Source organism: Zerene cesonia, unplaced genomic scaffold (assembly GCF_012273895.1).
Source record: "Zerene cesonia ecotype Mississippi unplaced genomic scaffold, Zerene_cesonia_1.1 Zces_u001, whole genome shotgun sequence".
NCBI classification, from domain to species: domain Eukaryota; kingdom Metazoa; phylum Arthropoda; class Insecta; order Lepidoptera; family Pieridae; genus Zerene; species Zerene cesonia.
The window spans coordinates 3,096,615-3,111,890 of NW_024045131.1; the positions used below are offsets into that span (position 1 = coordinate 3,096,615).

Here is a 15,276-nt window from a genome sequence, read left to right on the forward strand (position 1 = left end):
AAGAAATCCAAGAATACAGCAAATTATAAATAATAAACTGATCACTTAAAAAAATAACATCGGAAATGTCAGCCAATCAGCCATTAAAAATCAATTCGAATTTCGAACGCGAACGCATAAAACACGCGGTGCTTTCAGCTCCACAAATTGAAAGAAAAAATATTGTCGGCATCAATTTTGATCCAAACACTAATAAATTGGCATCTCTCAACGACATTAGACGCACACAGGCGAAGTTTATTAATAGAGGGACATATTTTGTAAATCCCGAATGTATCATCCCTCGCTTCAGTGTGGCGCGTGTCGCGGCGCGATGCGCGCGAAAAGCTGAAACCTGTCAATGTCAAAAATGAGTTACGCGGCGGCCATGTTCGACAATTTTGACAGATTCGAAATTCAAAACAAGGATTCGAATTGTTGTGATGTGAAGAGTGAACGGCAGAATGACGGTGACCATGTTCAGCATGTGTTGGGTCCTAGTAGGAGGTGTTTGGCGTGGGCTTGTAAGGCCTGCAAGCGGAAAACAGCGGCTGTGGACCGGCGGAAGGCAGCTACGCTGAGAGAAAGGCGCCGGTTACGGAAAGTAAGTAGGTGTGAAGTTTTTTAATTGAAATAGATGTGTTATTTGTTAATGAATTAACTTGTTTAACTTAGAAATTAAACGATAAATGAAGAACAGATTAAAGATATTTAAGAAGTTACATTTGAAAAGTTATTAAATAAAACTTTTTTTGTTTCATGCATAGATAAGAAAAATACTACATCCCAATTTAAATATAAATTCCTCTTTCAAGAATTTTTTGAGTAAATACAATAAAAAATAAGCAAAATCAAATCTTTCCTCCTTAACAGACAAACAGACGGACGAACAACAAAGTGATCCTCCAAGGATTTCGATCTTTTTTTTTCTTTCGAGGTGCGAAACCCCAAAAAAGGGGGTCCTTTCCTTTTATGATGCGAAATCCTAAAAGTTCACAGGGAAGCGAAGAGACGGGTGTGTTAGACTAACAATTAGGCCCACCAGCATCGACTTTTTGTAGGGTTTTTTTTTTTATTTATTCGTTTATTGAAAATTTGGTGATTAATTAAAATAAAAACCTCTCCGTCGTGTTATGGTACATACAACATTAATGGAACTCTGTTATCTAATATTCGATCTTTTACTTTGGCCACGACGCGTTTTACGCTATATTATTGTCTGGAAAATTGGTACAGAGATAGAGTTTAGTCTGCATTGGCTACTTCATTCTCGGGTATATGCTAGTATAAAATATAATTTGAAAATAAGCTACAAAACCCTGTGATAATATCTCACATGTTCTTATGCTGAGTATACGTCAAGATTTTATAATCCTGATGATCTTAATCAGGATAATAAGATAAACTCATGAAATTATTGTATTTTCACCGATCCTTGATAAGCCTTCAAAGTTCGAATTAAATCTGGCCGTTTAAAGTGCGTGAAAATCGAGTCTAAAGGAGTTGGTTACATACAAACATTCAGGTGAAGCTAATAAAAAAAAAAAATATGTCAAAAATCGGTCGTACCATTCCGAAATATATGACATCTGTTATAAACAAAGATAGCATATTTTTCAACAATCCAACTTAATCCATACTTATATTTACCGCCAAGCTCTATATTGTAATGATATTAGGCTCATGTATGTTTGAACACGTTAATCTCAGGAACTACTGGACAGAATTCAAAAATTCCAACCCTGAGTGCTATAGATAGGCTATAAATATACCACGGATGAATCCGGGGCGGACCACTGGTTTTATGTATATAAAAGAGTAGATAAGACATGTGGACGTGCCAACCCTTTGCTTTCACTTCTATTAAATTCTTGAAGCTTTAAACATAAACACATTTATTGAGTTTCTATTTCCTGTTAATCCTAAAATCTTGGAACGTGATATATTGCTGTGTGGAAGACTTTAGATTTATTTCAAATTAACGTATACTTAAATATAATTTTGTTTAAACGCACTGATCTTAAGAACTAGTGAACCGATTATAAAAATTATTTCACCGTACGATATAGTACCGATATGTAATCCCTGAGTGCTATAGGCTATACAGGGGAATTCAGGGCGGAGCGCTAGTCACTATATAGTGTAAAACAAAGTCGCTTTCTCTGTCCATAGGTCCCTATGTTTGCTTAAATCTTTAAAACTACGCAACGGATTGAGATTGATTTTAATACAGGGACTCGAGAGGACGGCTTACATGTATAGTAATATCTATTAAACTATTAGCATTAAGGCGTTTTAAGCCGCGGGCAAAAGCTAGTTATATTAACAAATAGTTTAGTTATATTTGTCTATACAGAAAAAGTTTTTAAAAGCGAGGCTCCGTCCTATCGCAATTTGCTCCAGACGGACGTTTGGGAAAAGTAAATGGGAGGGTTAGTCATCTAACAAGACTTGATAAATGGCGAAAATATAGTATTCGCCTTTTTGAATATAAAATGCTTTTACGCATACCCAATGTCCATGGGAAAGAGCCCTGGACTATGGTCTACCAGTGCAATAGTTGATTAACGACTAAAACCCACTATGTTCCGGCGGATCGATTTAGTGAAGAGGCCAAGAGGGCCATGAGGAAACAGCAGCTAGATTTACCCTTCGTTGTGGGGAAATCTTGCATAGATACCCACGGGCCCCGGGGAAAAAAGTCGTGGGTTATGTTGGATTTCTTCCGACCAACCCCCACTGTGTTCCGTCGAGCCGCTTGCAAGGCCACGGGAACTGGTACCATTCGGCCACGACTGCCTGTTTTACCCTCCTGTATCACAGTATTTGCCTGCGACCACAAAATATTTCCCTTCCTATATCACAATACTTGCCTGTGACCATAAAACCTCTACCCCCCGTATCACAGTATTTGCCTGCGACCACAAAATATTTACCCCCCTTGTATCAGAGAATTTGCCCGCGACCACATAATACTTAATAGTAGGTACTACAGCGACACAGGTGTCAATCAGCATAAATCTTTAACAAATGACTTGATCCACCCGGAGGTGTATATAAATAAGATCCCAGTCACGTACGTGGGATTATGGGATGGGACAAACTGAGTTCATTTGATGTGACGTGTTTCAATTTAGACTTTTATATATAACTAGTTAATACACGCTACTTCGTCCTCCCTCGAGGTAGATATGTTTCAATGCGCTTCTTGTATTGCGTTATTTAATAATTTTAGGTTTTATTATCATTACAGACAGCACGTATGACAGTTAAATTGTCTTATATAACTTGTGAAAAAAGCTTCTTAAGAGATTAGCATTTTGGTATTTTTTTGTGTTTACTACCTTATAAATTTTTACTGGTTAAACCGATTTTTAAGATTCTTTATTTTTAAACCTGTTGCATATTTAGTCTATTAGATTTTGAAGACGGTTCAGTTTACATGGTGTAGTGAAGATGTGAAACGACATTGATATTGCTTTAAAATTGAATTTGGAAATCGGTCCAGTAATTTTTGAGTTTATCATTTTCCTTTATTACAAACAAACAAACATAAATAAAAATTCTTCCTCTTTATAATATTATAAATAAATGCAGCAATAAATGAAATTAAAAACACATTGTTAATATATACTGTAGAGTGTGTTTGTTTGAACGCACTAAACTCGGGATCTACTGGGCCGATGTCAAAAATTATTTTAACCTTGGACATTTACGTGATTCCCGAGTTCTATAGACTAGGTGAACCTAGAAACTAAATGTGCTATTTAAGCTTAAAGCTTGTACTTAATGCCTACATCCTATTTATTTCACACTTCTATTATACATAAAAGAATAAGGAAATAATATTGGCAATACTTGTATAATGCGGCGGCCTTATAACTATGGAGCGATCTCTTCCAAGCAATCTTTATACAAAGGATAAATTTAAGTCGATCAAAAGGCAAATAAAATCCTTCTAACATTATTAACGTGAAAGTTTGTAAGAATGTGTAGATGTTTGTTACTCTGTCACCTAAAAACAGCTTGTCACCTAAACTAATATTATAAAGCTGAGGAGTTTGTTTGGTTGAACGCTCTAATCTCAGGAACTACTAGACCGATTTGAAAAATTGTTTCAGTGTTAGATAGCCCATTTATTGAAGAAGGCGTTAGACTATATAATATCAGGTACTATCCCGATTAAATGCTCCCTTGGGATAAAACAGGAATCTTGATATCCGGGAGAAGCGTCTAGTCACACACACAAAACATAGTCACTTTCTCTGTCCCTATGTCCTGTATGCATATATCTTCAAAGCGCAACGCATTTGATGTGGTTTTTTTTAATAGATAGAGTGATTCAACAGAAAGGTTCACATGCATAATAACATCTATTAAACAACTTCGAATTTAACGCGTGCGAAGCCGCGGAAAAAGCTAGTATATAATAAAATAAACATTAAAAATCACAGATCTATCCGAAACCCATTAGAAGATAATATATTCAAGTAATGTGTCACCCGAAAGTAGCGAAGCGCCTAAGTGACGTCACAGTCCCATACGTTAGCAATTAGTCCTGAACCGTCCCCCGGGACACTTTAAAAGCCATACAAGGCATCCCATATAGATGGGATACGTTAAAAGTTGGTGTCAAAAATAAATCTTTTAACATTGTTACGATTGTATTGAAAACTAATCCAATCCTATGCTATCCTACTAATATTATAAATGCGAAAGTTTGTAAGGATTTGTGTGCGTTTGTTGCTCTTTCACGCAAACACTGCTTAACCGATTGCAATGAAATTTGGTACGTTGATAGCTGGACAACTGGATTAACACATAGGCATTTTACCCCGATATACCTACGGGATACAGACTTACGCGGGTGAAACCGCGGTTATATATCTTAACTACACCTAAACTACTCAACCGATTTTAATCAAATTTGCACACTATGTGTAGTTTAATCCAACTTTAAAGATAGGATAGTTTATATCTGACTACACAAAGTGGGACGACCACATTGAGACATTTAAATTACATTGTGCTTTATTGATGGTATGGGGAAGGTACTGATATCTTAAATACAGGTTACTCTGTAATCTAGCAAAGATATCAGTCTTGAACCTTAATTGTTTGATACCTATTTGTATTGATACAGCGATGTACTTAGCTATAAGGTTAGGTTAAGTGTTTGATTTAATAAATTTGATTTGATTTGATTTGATTTGACTACCCGGACGGAGCCGGGGCGTTCTGCTTGTAATATACACAGCTGAAGTTTTGTTTGAATCCGCTAGTCTCAGAGACTACTGGGACGAATTGAACATAAGCTTTCATGTGACTTCAATGTAATAGATCCTCAAAAGGAGGGATGAAGTCAATTCGAGTGTGTTTCTCGTTTGTCACTATTTAAAAGAAAGTTTAGTATATTTAGAAATTAAAAAAAAACAGTGGCAGTCGTGGGACTGCCGATAGAAGTGAAAACGGAACTATTAAGTTGAGAGTAATTAAAACTATATGCAAAAATTATATGAAATTTTTTATGTACGCGCACATAATACAGTCAGAAATAGTCGATGTATTAGTGTATACGTGTACACAGGCTACTGCGCGTGCGCTTGTCTGGCTCTCCATAGCTATAGATATACTATTATCATTAGCATGTCGGTGACGCGAACCGAGGATTTTACCCTCTACCAAAACGCTCAACGCGCCTAAAGAAGTTTTCACTTCAATAACTTTTTAACGGAAAAGACTGAGTCGGAGTCTCCCCGTGACCACGCTCGCTGTAAAGTGTTCGAAACGTCGGGTTAATAATATAATGAATAAATCGCGTTTAAAATCCGTTAAAAAGTTTTATATTCTAAATGTATAATACTCGCGTAAAATCAAACACAAGAAAGGTTAGTTAGTATATATTATTTTAATTACGGTAATAATTAACAGAGCACAGCCGAGACGTGCAGTTAGTATAGGTTAGGTTAAATTATAAAATAATTGATCATGACCATGATCTATCTTCTAGAATCAAAATCGGTCCAACCGTTTCGAATATTAAGCAGACAAATGGTCAAAGTTTTCAAACCATTACCTGGTTATGTTTATTTTACTATTTTTTTAATCATTAACATCCAACAAAACACACTTCAGTCTATTTTATTTAGATCTAAGATAACTCACACTATAATATCTTGTCTCATATAATAATTGACAGATTTATGTGTAGCTATCATAATATTTTACGACATGTACAAAACGGTACACGGATAGAAAAATAAAAAAATAAAAAATCTCTTTGAAATGCGCAATAAATTTGTTTTTATGTGAGAATAAGATGTTTGCCGTATATTTGCTTCTTTATTGACACTTTGAGATCTATTCTCGGTCCAGCTAAGTATCACGAAATAGGCTTGTAATACGTGACGTTTACCGACGTTTAAAATAAAGTAGAATAATTATTTAAGACAGTATATCACCGACGTACCCGAGAGGTACCAACAATTTCATAAATGGCGTATGGCAACAATTTCCTATTAAACACAAAAACAAACACACCAATCGGTTGAAACTCCACAGGGCTATCGAGTAATGAATAAATACAGACGAACTGACGACCTCCTTCGCATAAATTGGGATAATTAATTTAAAGAGTAAGGAAAAACGTACGTAGAAAAATTACAATTACCATAGAACATTTGTATGTGGTAGTCGAGCACGCTTCGGCACGAATTGGGCCAGCTCGCACCGGGGAAGTACCACACCCCCACAGAAGTCCGGCGTGAAATAGCATTCTGCTGTGTTTCGTTCGGTGAGTGGGGGAGCCGGAGGCCCATATCCTTTTCCTTCCCCTTCCCAGTCCTTTCCTTTATTCCTCTCGCCAATCCTTTCTTAATTCCTTCCCAATTTAAAGTCGGCAATCCATTTGTAGAGGCGTAAGGTCTGTAATCGACTTTACGTCTCTACAAATGTTCATGGGCGGTGGTAGCGCTTACCATCAGGCGTCCCACCAGCTCCATTGCCGACTGTGACATAAAAAAAAAAAAAAAAAAAAAAGAACATCCTACTATCCTATCCTATCCTACTAATATTTTAATATTATAAGTGCGAAAGTTTGTAAGGATGTGTGTGTGTGTTTGTTACTATTTCACGTAAAAGCTACTACAAATATTAGTAGGATAGGATAGTAGGATGTAGGCATTGCCTGAGAGCTACTGAATTTTATTCATATAAATGTGTCTAACGAATGGAAACTTATTTATAGGTTTAGATTTAGATCAGGTCTATTAGACACGGGCCATGTAGTAAGGCTGCACTGATGCGTATCAAATTATATTATTTTTAAGTCTCACCGTATTTTAATGGCTTGGTGAAAATATATATTGACTTCAGTATATGTGTATTTTTATGTTTGTACACGAAAGCTCAAAAACTATTAAATAAAATAACTTTTCAGGATGGGTTTTTTATGGTTGTATGTTTGTATGGTTTAGTATACGTATTATTGCATCTGTTTGTATGTAATCGAGTTCTTCAGACTCGAATTTGACCTATTCTAAAATGACAGATTTATCAAGGATCGATGACAATACAATAATTTCATGAGCTTATCTTATTATCCTGATTAGGATCCGTATGTTTAAATAATTTCCTATCTTACGTTATACTCTGTTTGTGAAACACTATAATTCTTTAATATCATTAAAGCGTTTTTATTCACTTAATTAACCTGTAACTTATTTATTTTAGTTGTAAGTAAAACAAATGTGTTTTTTTTATTATTTCAGGTAAATGCAGCATTTGAAGAATTAAGAATACGCGCCAGGGCTGGCAGCGGGCGACTTCCGAAGTTAGAAATATTGCGAGCTGCTATACAGCACATAGAGAGGTTACAAGCAGCCCTGCGCGCTGCTGCCGCTGTGAGTTCTCTCTTTGTCTCTTTTCTTCTCTTACCGTTGTAGATGTATAATAATTGTTAGTGTGTTTGATTTTACGTAAGTTTATACATTAAATTAAAATGATCTCTTAATTAAATATTTAATTTTGACTAAGGTTTTATGTGAGTAAATCGCGAATAATTTAATCATTTCTTAACGAAGTATCGAATTGGGTTATATAAGATAAATAATAAAACTGTTTAAAAAGTCGGGAGCAAAAAAAATAGGACTGGAAAAAAAACTTATGTTATTGTCTTTAAACAATATCGATCAGTGAAACTCATGTGAGATTCATCTGCCCCATACCCCCATTGGGACATTGGACCTTATCAAATTTAGAGTAGACTAAACCTATAGTTATCAATATTTACATCCTTTCACTAACAATAATAAACAAATGTAAAATTATTACTGTAAACAGATTGACATCTTTCTCTCATCATTACAACAATCTTTAAGATATCTTGCAAAAATACTACATCAAAAGCAGTTTATCCGTTTTCGAGCCTCGTTTAAGATCCATTCCACAACAATAAAACAACAACCTTTTGAAGTCCGTTAAAACGATAAAGGAATGCGATGTTAACATACCCACAAATGCATACGCACAAATAGAGCAAAATAGGGTTTATTATTTCTAGAATTTAGATTCTAGGTATCAACTCGAGACCTGTCACATATACTTGCGAGTGTGTTAGTGTCGTTTTGTTTGAGAAGCTGATTCCATACGTGCGTTTTATGCGACTTTTTATTATTGTTTAATATTTACTATTTAAGTGTTATGTTAATGGAAATAAATTGATTTTTCAATTTATCTGCACATGTGGATAACATCACCACTGCTTAGAATGGTGAAGGAAAATATCGTAAGGAAACCGGCATGTCTGAGAATCAAAAGTTCGACGACATGTGACATCTGCCAACCCGCACTTGGCCAGTGTGGTGGATTATGGCGCAATTCGCCATAGGAGGCCTGTGTCTGTCTGATATATGGGCTGATGATGATGATGATGAAGTATTAATGTTGTTTGTATCTTTAAAATTTAAATTATATTTATTTGCTAGAATGTAATTACAAATTATAGATGTTATTATTAAAATATTCTGTGGCTAATACCTTCTACCCAATGCTTGGACTAAATGTTAAAAAAAATCGAAAATTGATAATACAATGTCATAAGATTGGTAGTTCCTTGAAATGATCCTGTATTTTATCATACGTATATTTCACTAGCGGTCCGCCCCGGCTTCACCCGTGGTACATATATAGCCTAAACCCTTCTCAGTAAATGGGCTTGCTAACACTGAAAGAATTTTTCAAATCGGACCAGCCTTTCCTTAGATTAGTGCGTTCAAACAAACAAACTCTTTAGCTTTATAATATTAGTATAGATTTATATGTTCAGTTTAAATAGGTGATCAAGCTGGGAAACAAAAACCTGACATACATATATCAGATCTTACTTTACGATGAAAACTCGTAAGAAATAGGCATTTATTCCTCTTCTTTCATTTTTCATTGTTAGCCATGCTATTAAAAAAACCTTAATTTTAAAATCAGTGCAGTATATCCATAGAGGTTTTAAACTTGTAAATACATAAACTGTTTATATAGTTAAATATAGACAAATTATTAAAAAGGTCGCATACCATTACACAAATATAATATCTACTTGGATATTAAAATTGTTTCGAATAGACAGACACACGTATATTCACAATAATATGGGTTTTCAACCGACATTATTGAAATTCCAAACAGAATTATTGTCATTTGGCCCCATACTAAAATTTGCCGCCTCCCTTCCAGAGACGACTGACGACTGCGATTGTTATAGTAAGAAATAATCTGTGCCACTCTTAGATAACAATAATTAAACCAAAACTTTACAGTAAGCTAGACTTATGTCCTTTATAAAAGACTAGCTGCGCCCCGCGGTTTCACCCGCGTAAGTCCGTATCCCGTAGGAATATCGGGATAAAAAGTTGCCTATATGTTATTCCAGTTGTCCAGCTGTCTACATACCAAATTTCATTGTAATCGGTTCCATAGTTTTTGCGTGAAAGAGTAACAAACTCACACACATCCTTACAAACTTTCGCATTTATAATATTAGTAAGACTAGTAGGATATATAAAATACACGTGGATCTGAATCAATTTTAAAACATAAACTAAACCTAAAACAGAAAATTTTCATAACCCCACATTTTTCGTCCAAAAACTTAACATATATAAAAAACAAAATATGTAATTATAGACGATCGCAGACGTTCAGAAATAGACGCGCGCGCAGTTGCGGAAAGCGATGTCGCGATGTTAAATTGCAATTAATCCACGCCATTCTGAATTTATGGCTACACGTGCGGTCAAAATGGCGGACGAACTGAGCGTTATATTTTAATTGGTTGACATTTTTTATAAGAAATATCAGGGGTTTAGACGAGCGTGATCGTTCGACGCGTGGTAAAGTTCGCTGCGTGTTTTAAGAAAGAAAGATAGAGAAATGATTGGAAGGTAAATACATTTATTTCAGATACACGCAATAAAACATAAAAAAATGATTTTTTTTATTTATTTTATTTATCCAATACACATGTCATTACAGTACAAAATGCAATACTTAAACAAAAGATAAAAAAAATAACACAAAATAAGGGATAATTATTGTGCAGTGTGCCCTTAGAATTCAAAAATCTGATCACCGAATTATCCATAAAGAAAATCGATGAGAGTGAAAGAAAGGAGAAGAAGAAAGAAAGAAACAGATGTATATCATCTGCCCCATACCCCACTAGGGGACACGGGACTCCACTTCTGTGCCCTTCGAAAAGGGGCAAACCACAGATATCACAGTCGGCAATGGAGGTGGGTCGCCTGATGGTAAGCGCTACCACCGCCCATGAACATTTGGAGAGGCGTAAGGTCGATTACAGACCTTGCGCATCTACAAATGGATTGCCAACTAAAATTTGAAAACGGATTAAAAAGGGATTGAAAAAGGGTTGTCAAGAGGAATAAAGGAAAAGACTGGGAAGGGTAAGGAAAATTATATAGGCGTCTGATATCCATTTTAAAACGTTATTTGCAAAAGCTGCCTTGTGTTTTTTATATTATTTTTTTTTTATTGTGTGATAGGGAAGCGCTTGACTACCATCTCGCCTGCTGGTAAGCGTAGATGTAGTCTAAGATGGAGCGCGCTTCCCTAGAAGGTACCTGTTCACTCTACTTTTGAAGATCCCCGGATTATACCCGACAGGGAACACAGACTCAGGAAGCATGTTCCAGTCCCTTGCGGTTCGAATAAAGAATGTAGAGTCGAATCGCTTAGTCATAAATAATAATCATAACATCCACCACAAAGCGGTGCCTAGTCTGTGCGCCTCGGCGACCAATGGAAGAATGGGGTTTGAAGTTATTTGTTTTGTAAAGACATGTAACCACTTGAAAATATCTCAAACTGATTAATAAAGTTTCAGATAACTATATTAAAAGCATCTCATCATTCTGTTTACAGTGATTGTATTTCTACACTAAATATTACGTTCCTCAAACCATAGACTCTTCTCTTCTATCCATAGAGCTTGAATTGTATTCTATTTTTGTCTATACATAGCTGGAGTCGGAGAGCTGTAAGAACTACGTGGAGCCGACCAGTTCGCGAGCTGAGAAAGAAAAAGTCGATAGAGAGAAACCCTTTTTAAATGGTAACTAAACATAATTTGATTATTTTGTACGTAGGTATTGTGTTGCATAAATAGATAACAACAATTTGTATCGTGCACCAGTTAAAACAAGTTATCCAATATTAGATCAGAATTGACTTGTCGTATTTTTTGAGTTAGGTAGGTGTAGATAGTAGATCTTTTATTAATTATTAACTTTATTTAAGCATATAATATTCATATTTTTTTTATGTTACAGTCGGCAATGGAGCTGGTGGGACGCCTGATGGTAAGCGCTGACACCGCCCATGAACATTTGGAGAGGCATAAGGTCCATTGCAGACCTTACGCCTCTACAAATGGATTGCCGACTTTTTGGGGAAGGGATTAAGAAAGGATTGGCGATAGGAATAAAGGAAAGGTCTGGAAAGGGTTAGGAAAAGGATATGGGCCTCCGCCTATATTCATATTTCGTATGGCAATAGTAAGAGAGTACAAGACTTTGTATAAATAAAAAATTATTAAGTATCTTTCATTATTACTAACCATTTTCTTGTTGAATTCACTCAAATTCATTGCAAATTTAACCTTCTCACATGCAACACTCTAAAATATAAGATACTAGCTGGCGCCCGCGACATCACGTGTTTTACCTGCATAAAGGTATCCTATGTGCTTATCCAGACTATCCATCTCTGTAATCTAAATTTCATACATACACGACCAGCCATTTTACGTGAGCGTGTAACGAGCATACATCCATACATTTTTACAAAGTTAAAGTGTCTACTTTACCGCATAGAAATATTATATTACAGTTCTTCGTATGCTGAGTGGGGAACCAGAGGCACGTTTCCTTTAACTCACCCTTCCCAGTCCATTCCTTCTTTCCAGTGGTCAATCCTTTCCTTATCCCTTACCCTTTAAAAGCGAGCAGCGCATTTACAGAGGCACTGCCGCTGCGTATGTTCTTCCTCGCTTACCATCAGGCGTATCTCCAGCTCAGTTGACCGTTATTAAATAAAAGATTTTTCCAGTCAAAAATAGTTTTCACCGGCTATGAGTTTTATCATAAATGTACAGATAATTGCAGCTCGTAAATATGATTTTTTATTTGATAATGTTATAACATTCACTCGTCAATACTACTAATATTCTACTTAATTTATAAATGCGAAGTTTGTAAGGGTGTGGGTATGTTTGTTGCTCTTTCACGCAAAATCCACTGAACCGATTGCAATGAAATTTGGTACGTAGACAGCTGGACAACTGGAATAACATATAGGCAACTGTTTATCCCGGACAAATCTTTGTGGTTTTTGGTAAGCTTTATTTAATGTAATATATGTATTTTCTTTTAAAATAAATAAAGAAATAATAATAAAATTAGTATTTATTCCAGGTGAATCTCCGTGTGGGCTGAATAGCCTAGCCCGACTGCGCTGCATCGTGCAAGCCCTAGCAAAAGACGCGTGACGTCACATGTAGGCTAGCAACTAGATAAATATGTTCTTTATTAAGGTGCATTTATACAAGCGAATAGCGAGGCCCATAGTGAGCACGAAAGTTGTAAATGCACCTTTATAATTTATGATAATTTTATATAGTACAAGTAATTTATGTGTAAATTATAAAGTTAAATAAACGTTGAGTCATCGTCAGTTGTTGTGAGAAATTAATTTAATTACTACAATAATGCATCGGGATTAATGTAGTTCACTAGCTGTCTGCTCTGGCTTCGCCCGCCTTATTTAATTCTGAAAAATTTAATCGATGTTATAATGAGCGAAATTATTTAAACCTGACGATGCTATTCAGGTAAATAAAATAAACAAATGAAATTTTTGTATTTTCACCCATTCTTGAGAAAGCTTGAACTAAATTTGTCCGATTAAAACGACTTGAAAAATATGATAAATCCAGATCTGTGTGTACTCGGTTACAGACAAACACATTTAAATACACAGGAGAGGCTAATAAAATGTGTTAATTAATAACATATACTGCTACGGTTGCTACGGTTAGGCAAGAAACGCAGGTTCGTATCCTGCCTCGTGATCAATTTTTTTCTATTCTTTCAAAATTTCTCATTAATAGTATATAGTTAATCTAGCCATTATCAGACCTTCCGAATACAAAAACGTTTTAGCACTCGGTTAAGTCATTTCAGTTCTACAGTGAGACGTACGAACTTTTATATGTATAGAAAATGAGAATCTTTTTATCACTATTAAACAAAATACCAGTAAATAATAAAAAATAAAAGTAATAGTTTTGGAAATTCGAAATTTTTTCATACCAATGTTTTAACCAGCAAATTTTCATCCATAGTCTCGTAAATGTGTAATAATTAAAAATACGTATTGAATCGTACTTTTATTTCTTTTTCTTTTTTAATAATAAATCTATCTTAGAATAATGAGTCTGTGCCTTAAATGTATCTAGGAAATATTAGGTTATCCGTGCTTATGCTGTATAAGTTAATTTATTGCTCACTAGATATAATAAATGCCTTTACGAAAAACTGTTTTTGTTTTTATATTTTCTTAAAATACCTTTTTATTTCTAGATACCTAATTTCATTTCATGAACTGCAGTTAAGCAACCAGGGGACCGGTCAAGTCAATGATGGGTATGGTATATAAGCATAAATATGTAGGTACTTAAGAATTGTGGGTTAAGCGGACTAAGATGTGGTCGATTTACTGATGGGTGACGTAACTATTCAGTTGAGCGTGTGTTTTAGGTAAGCTATATCATTGTAATAGCTATAGTATACATAATATTAGACAATAGAGTATATAATAAACAGCTGTAACGCGCGGCGTCACTCGCGGGGTACTCGGGTAAAAAGTAGGCTATCTGCTAATCCAGACTATAATCTATCTCTGTACCAAATTTCATTCAGATGCTATGAGCTGTTTTCGCGAAAAACATCCAAACACTTCAAGACATCCTTTTAAACTTTTGCGCGTTAGGATGCCTAGTGTATTCTTTTATTATCTACTAGCTTTTCGCCTAGGCTTCGTCCGTGGTACATATTGTACCTATATATAACCTAAAATGCAGCTAAGCTAGCTAGCTAATGGTGAGAGAATTTTTTGAAATCCGTCAGTGATCATTGTGTGTGAAGATTACAAACATACAAAAAACCAAGTCTTTCTTCTCTTTACAATATAAGTGTAGACAAATTAATAAAGACCTCGAAATCGGTACAAAACATCTAGACTAAACCTGTCTTCTGTGAGTTGATAAGTACCTACGTAGTTCATTGTTTGTTTGTAAAATTAGGATTAAGCTAGACGCGCGTCCCAGCTCCGCCCGGATATCAAGGGCCTGTTTTATCCCAAGGGTGAATTTAATCGGGATAAAAAATATCCTATCACCCAAGTCAGCTCATACCCTGTCTCTATACCAAATTTCATCAAAATCCGTTAAGTAGTTTCATCGTGATTGACAGACAAACATCGAAACAAACAATACTTCACATTTATAATATTAGTGTGATAATGTCTTATGTTTCACGCTGATTTTACGTTTAGCTGTGGTCCGTCGTCGGTACGAGCTGGTACTATTGGCGCTAAAGCGAAAGAAATGCAAAGGCAGCCAGAGTTCTTACATTATTTCTAGACTAGTTCGCTTCACTATGTCATACGATTTGTAATAACATGTAATAGTAATTATGATAGATGCAAACAAGTAGGAAGTGGTCT

The 15,276-nt window shown here is 35.3% G+C and overlaps 1 protein-coding gene across 1 annotated transcript; it reads left to right on the forward strand.

The window, feature by feature from the left end:
* Positions 1-296: 296 nt before the first annotated feature.
* LOC119838161 (transcription factor SUM-1) lies at positions 297-13,899 on the forward strand. Its single transcript, XM_038364002.1, has 4 exons — positions 297-583; positions 7,749-7,880; positions 11,515-11,605; positions 12,966-13,899. The coding sequence occupies exons 1-4, from the start codon at positions 341-343 to the stop codon at positions 13,037-13,039; spliced, it is 540 nt and encodes a 179-aa protein (XP_038219930.1). The 5' UTR covers positions 297-340; the 3' UTR covers positions 13,040-13,899.
* Positions 13,900-15,276: the final 1,377 nt, after the last annotated feature.

Bases quoted from the DNA above. Each gene is read 5' to 3' on its own strand.
- LOC119838161 (XM_038364002.1), top strand. From the start codon at position 341: ATGTCAAAAATGAGTTACGCGGCGGCCATGTTCGACAATTTTGACAGA. The intron at 7,881-11,514 runs GTGAGTTCTCTC...GTCTATACATAG, and splicing joins CCCTGCGCGCTGCTGCCGCT to CTGGAGTCGGAGAGCTGTAA. The intron at 11,606-12,965 runs GTAACTAAACAT...TATTTATTCCAG, and splicing joins AGAGAAACCCTTTTTAAATG to GTGAATCTCCGTGTGGGCTG.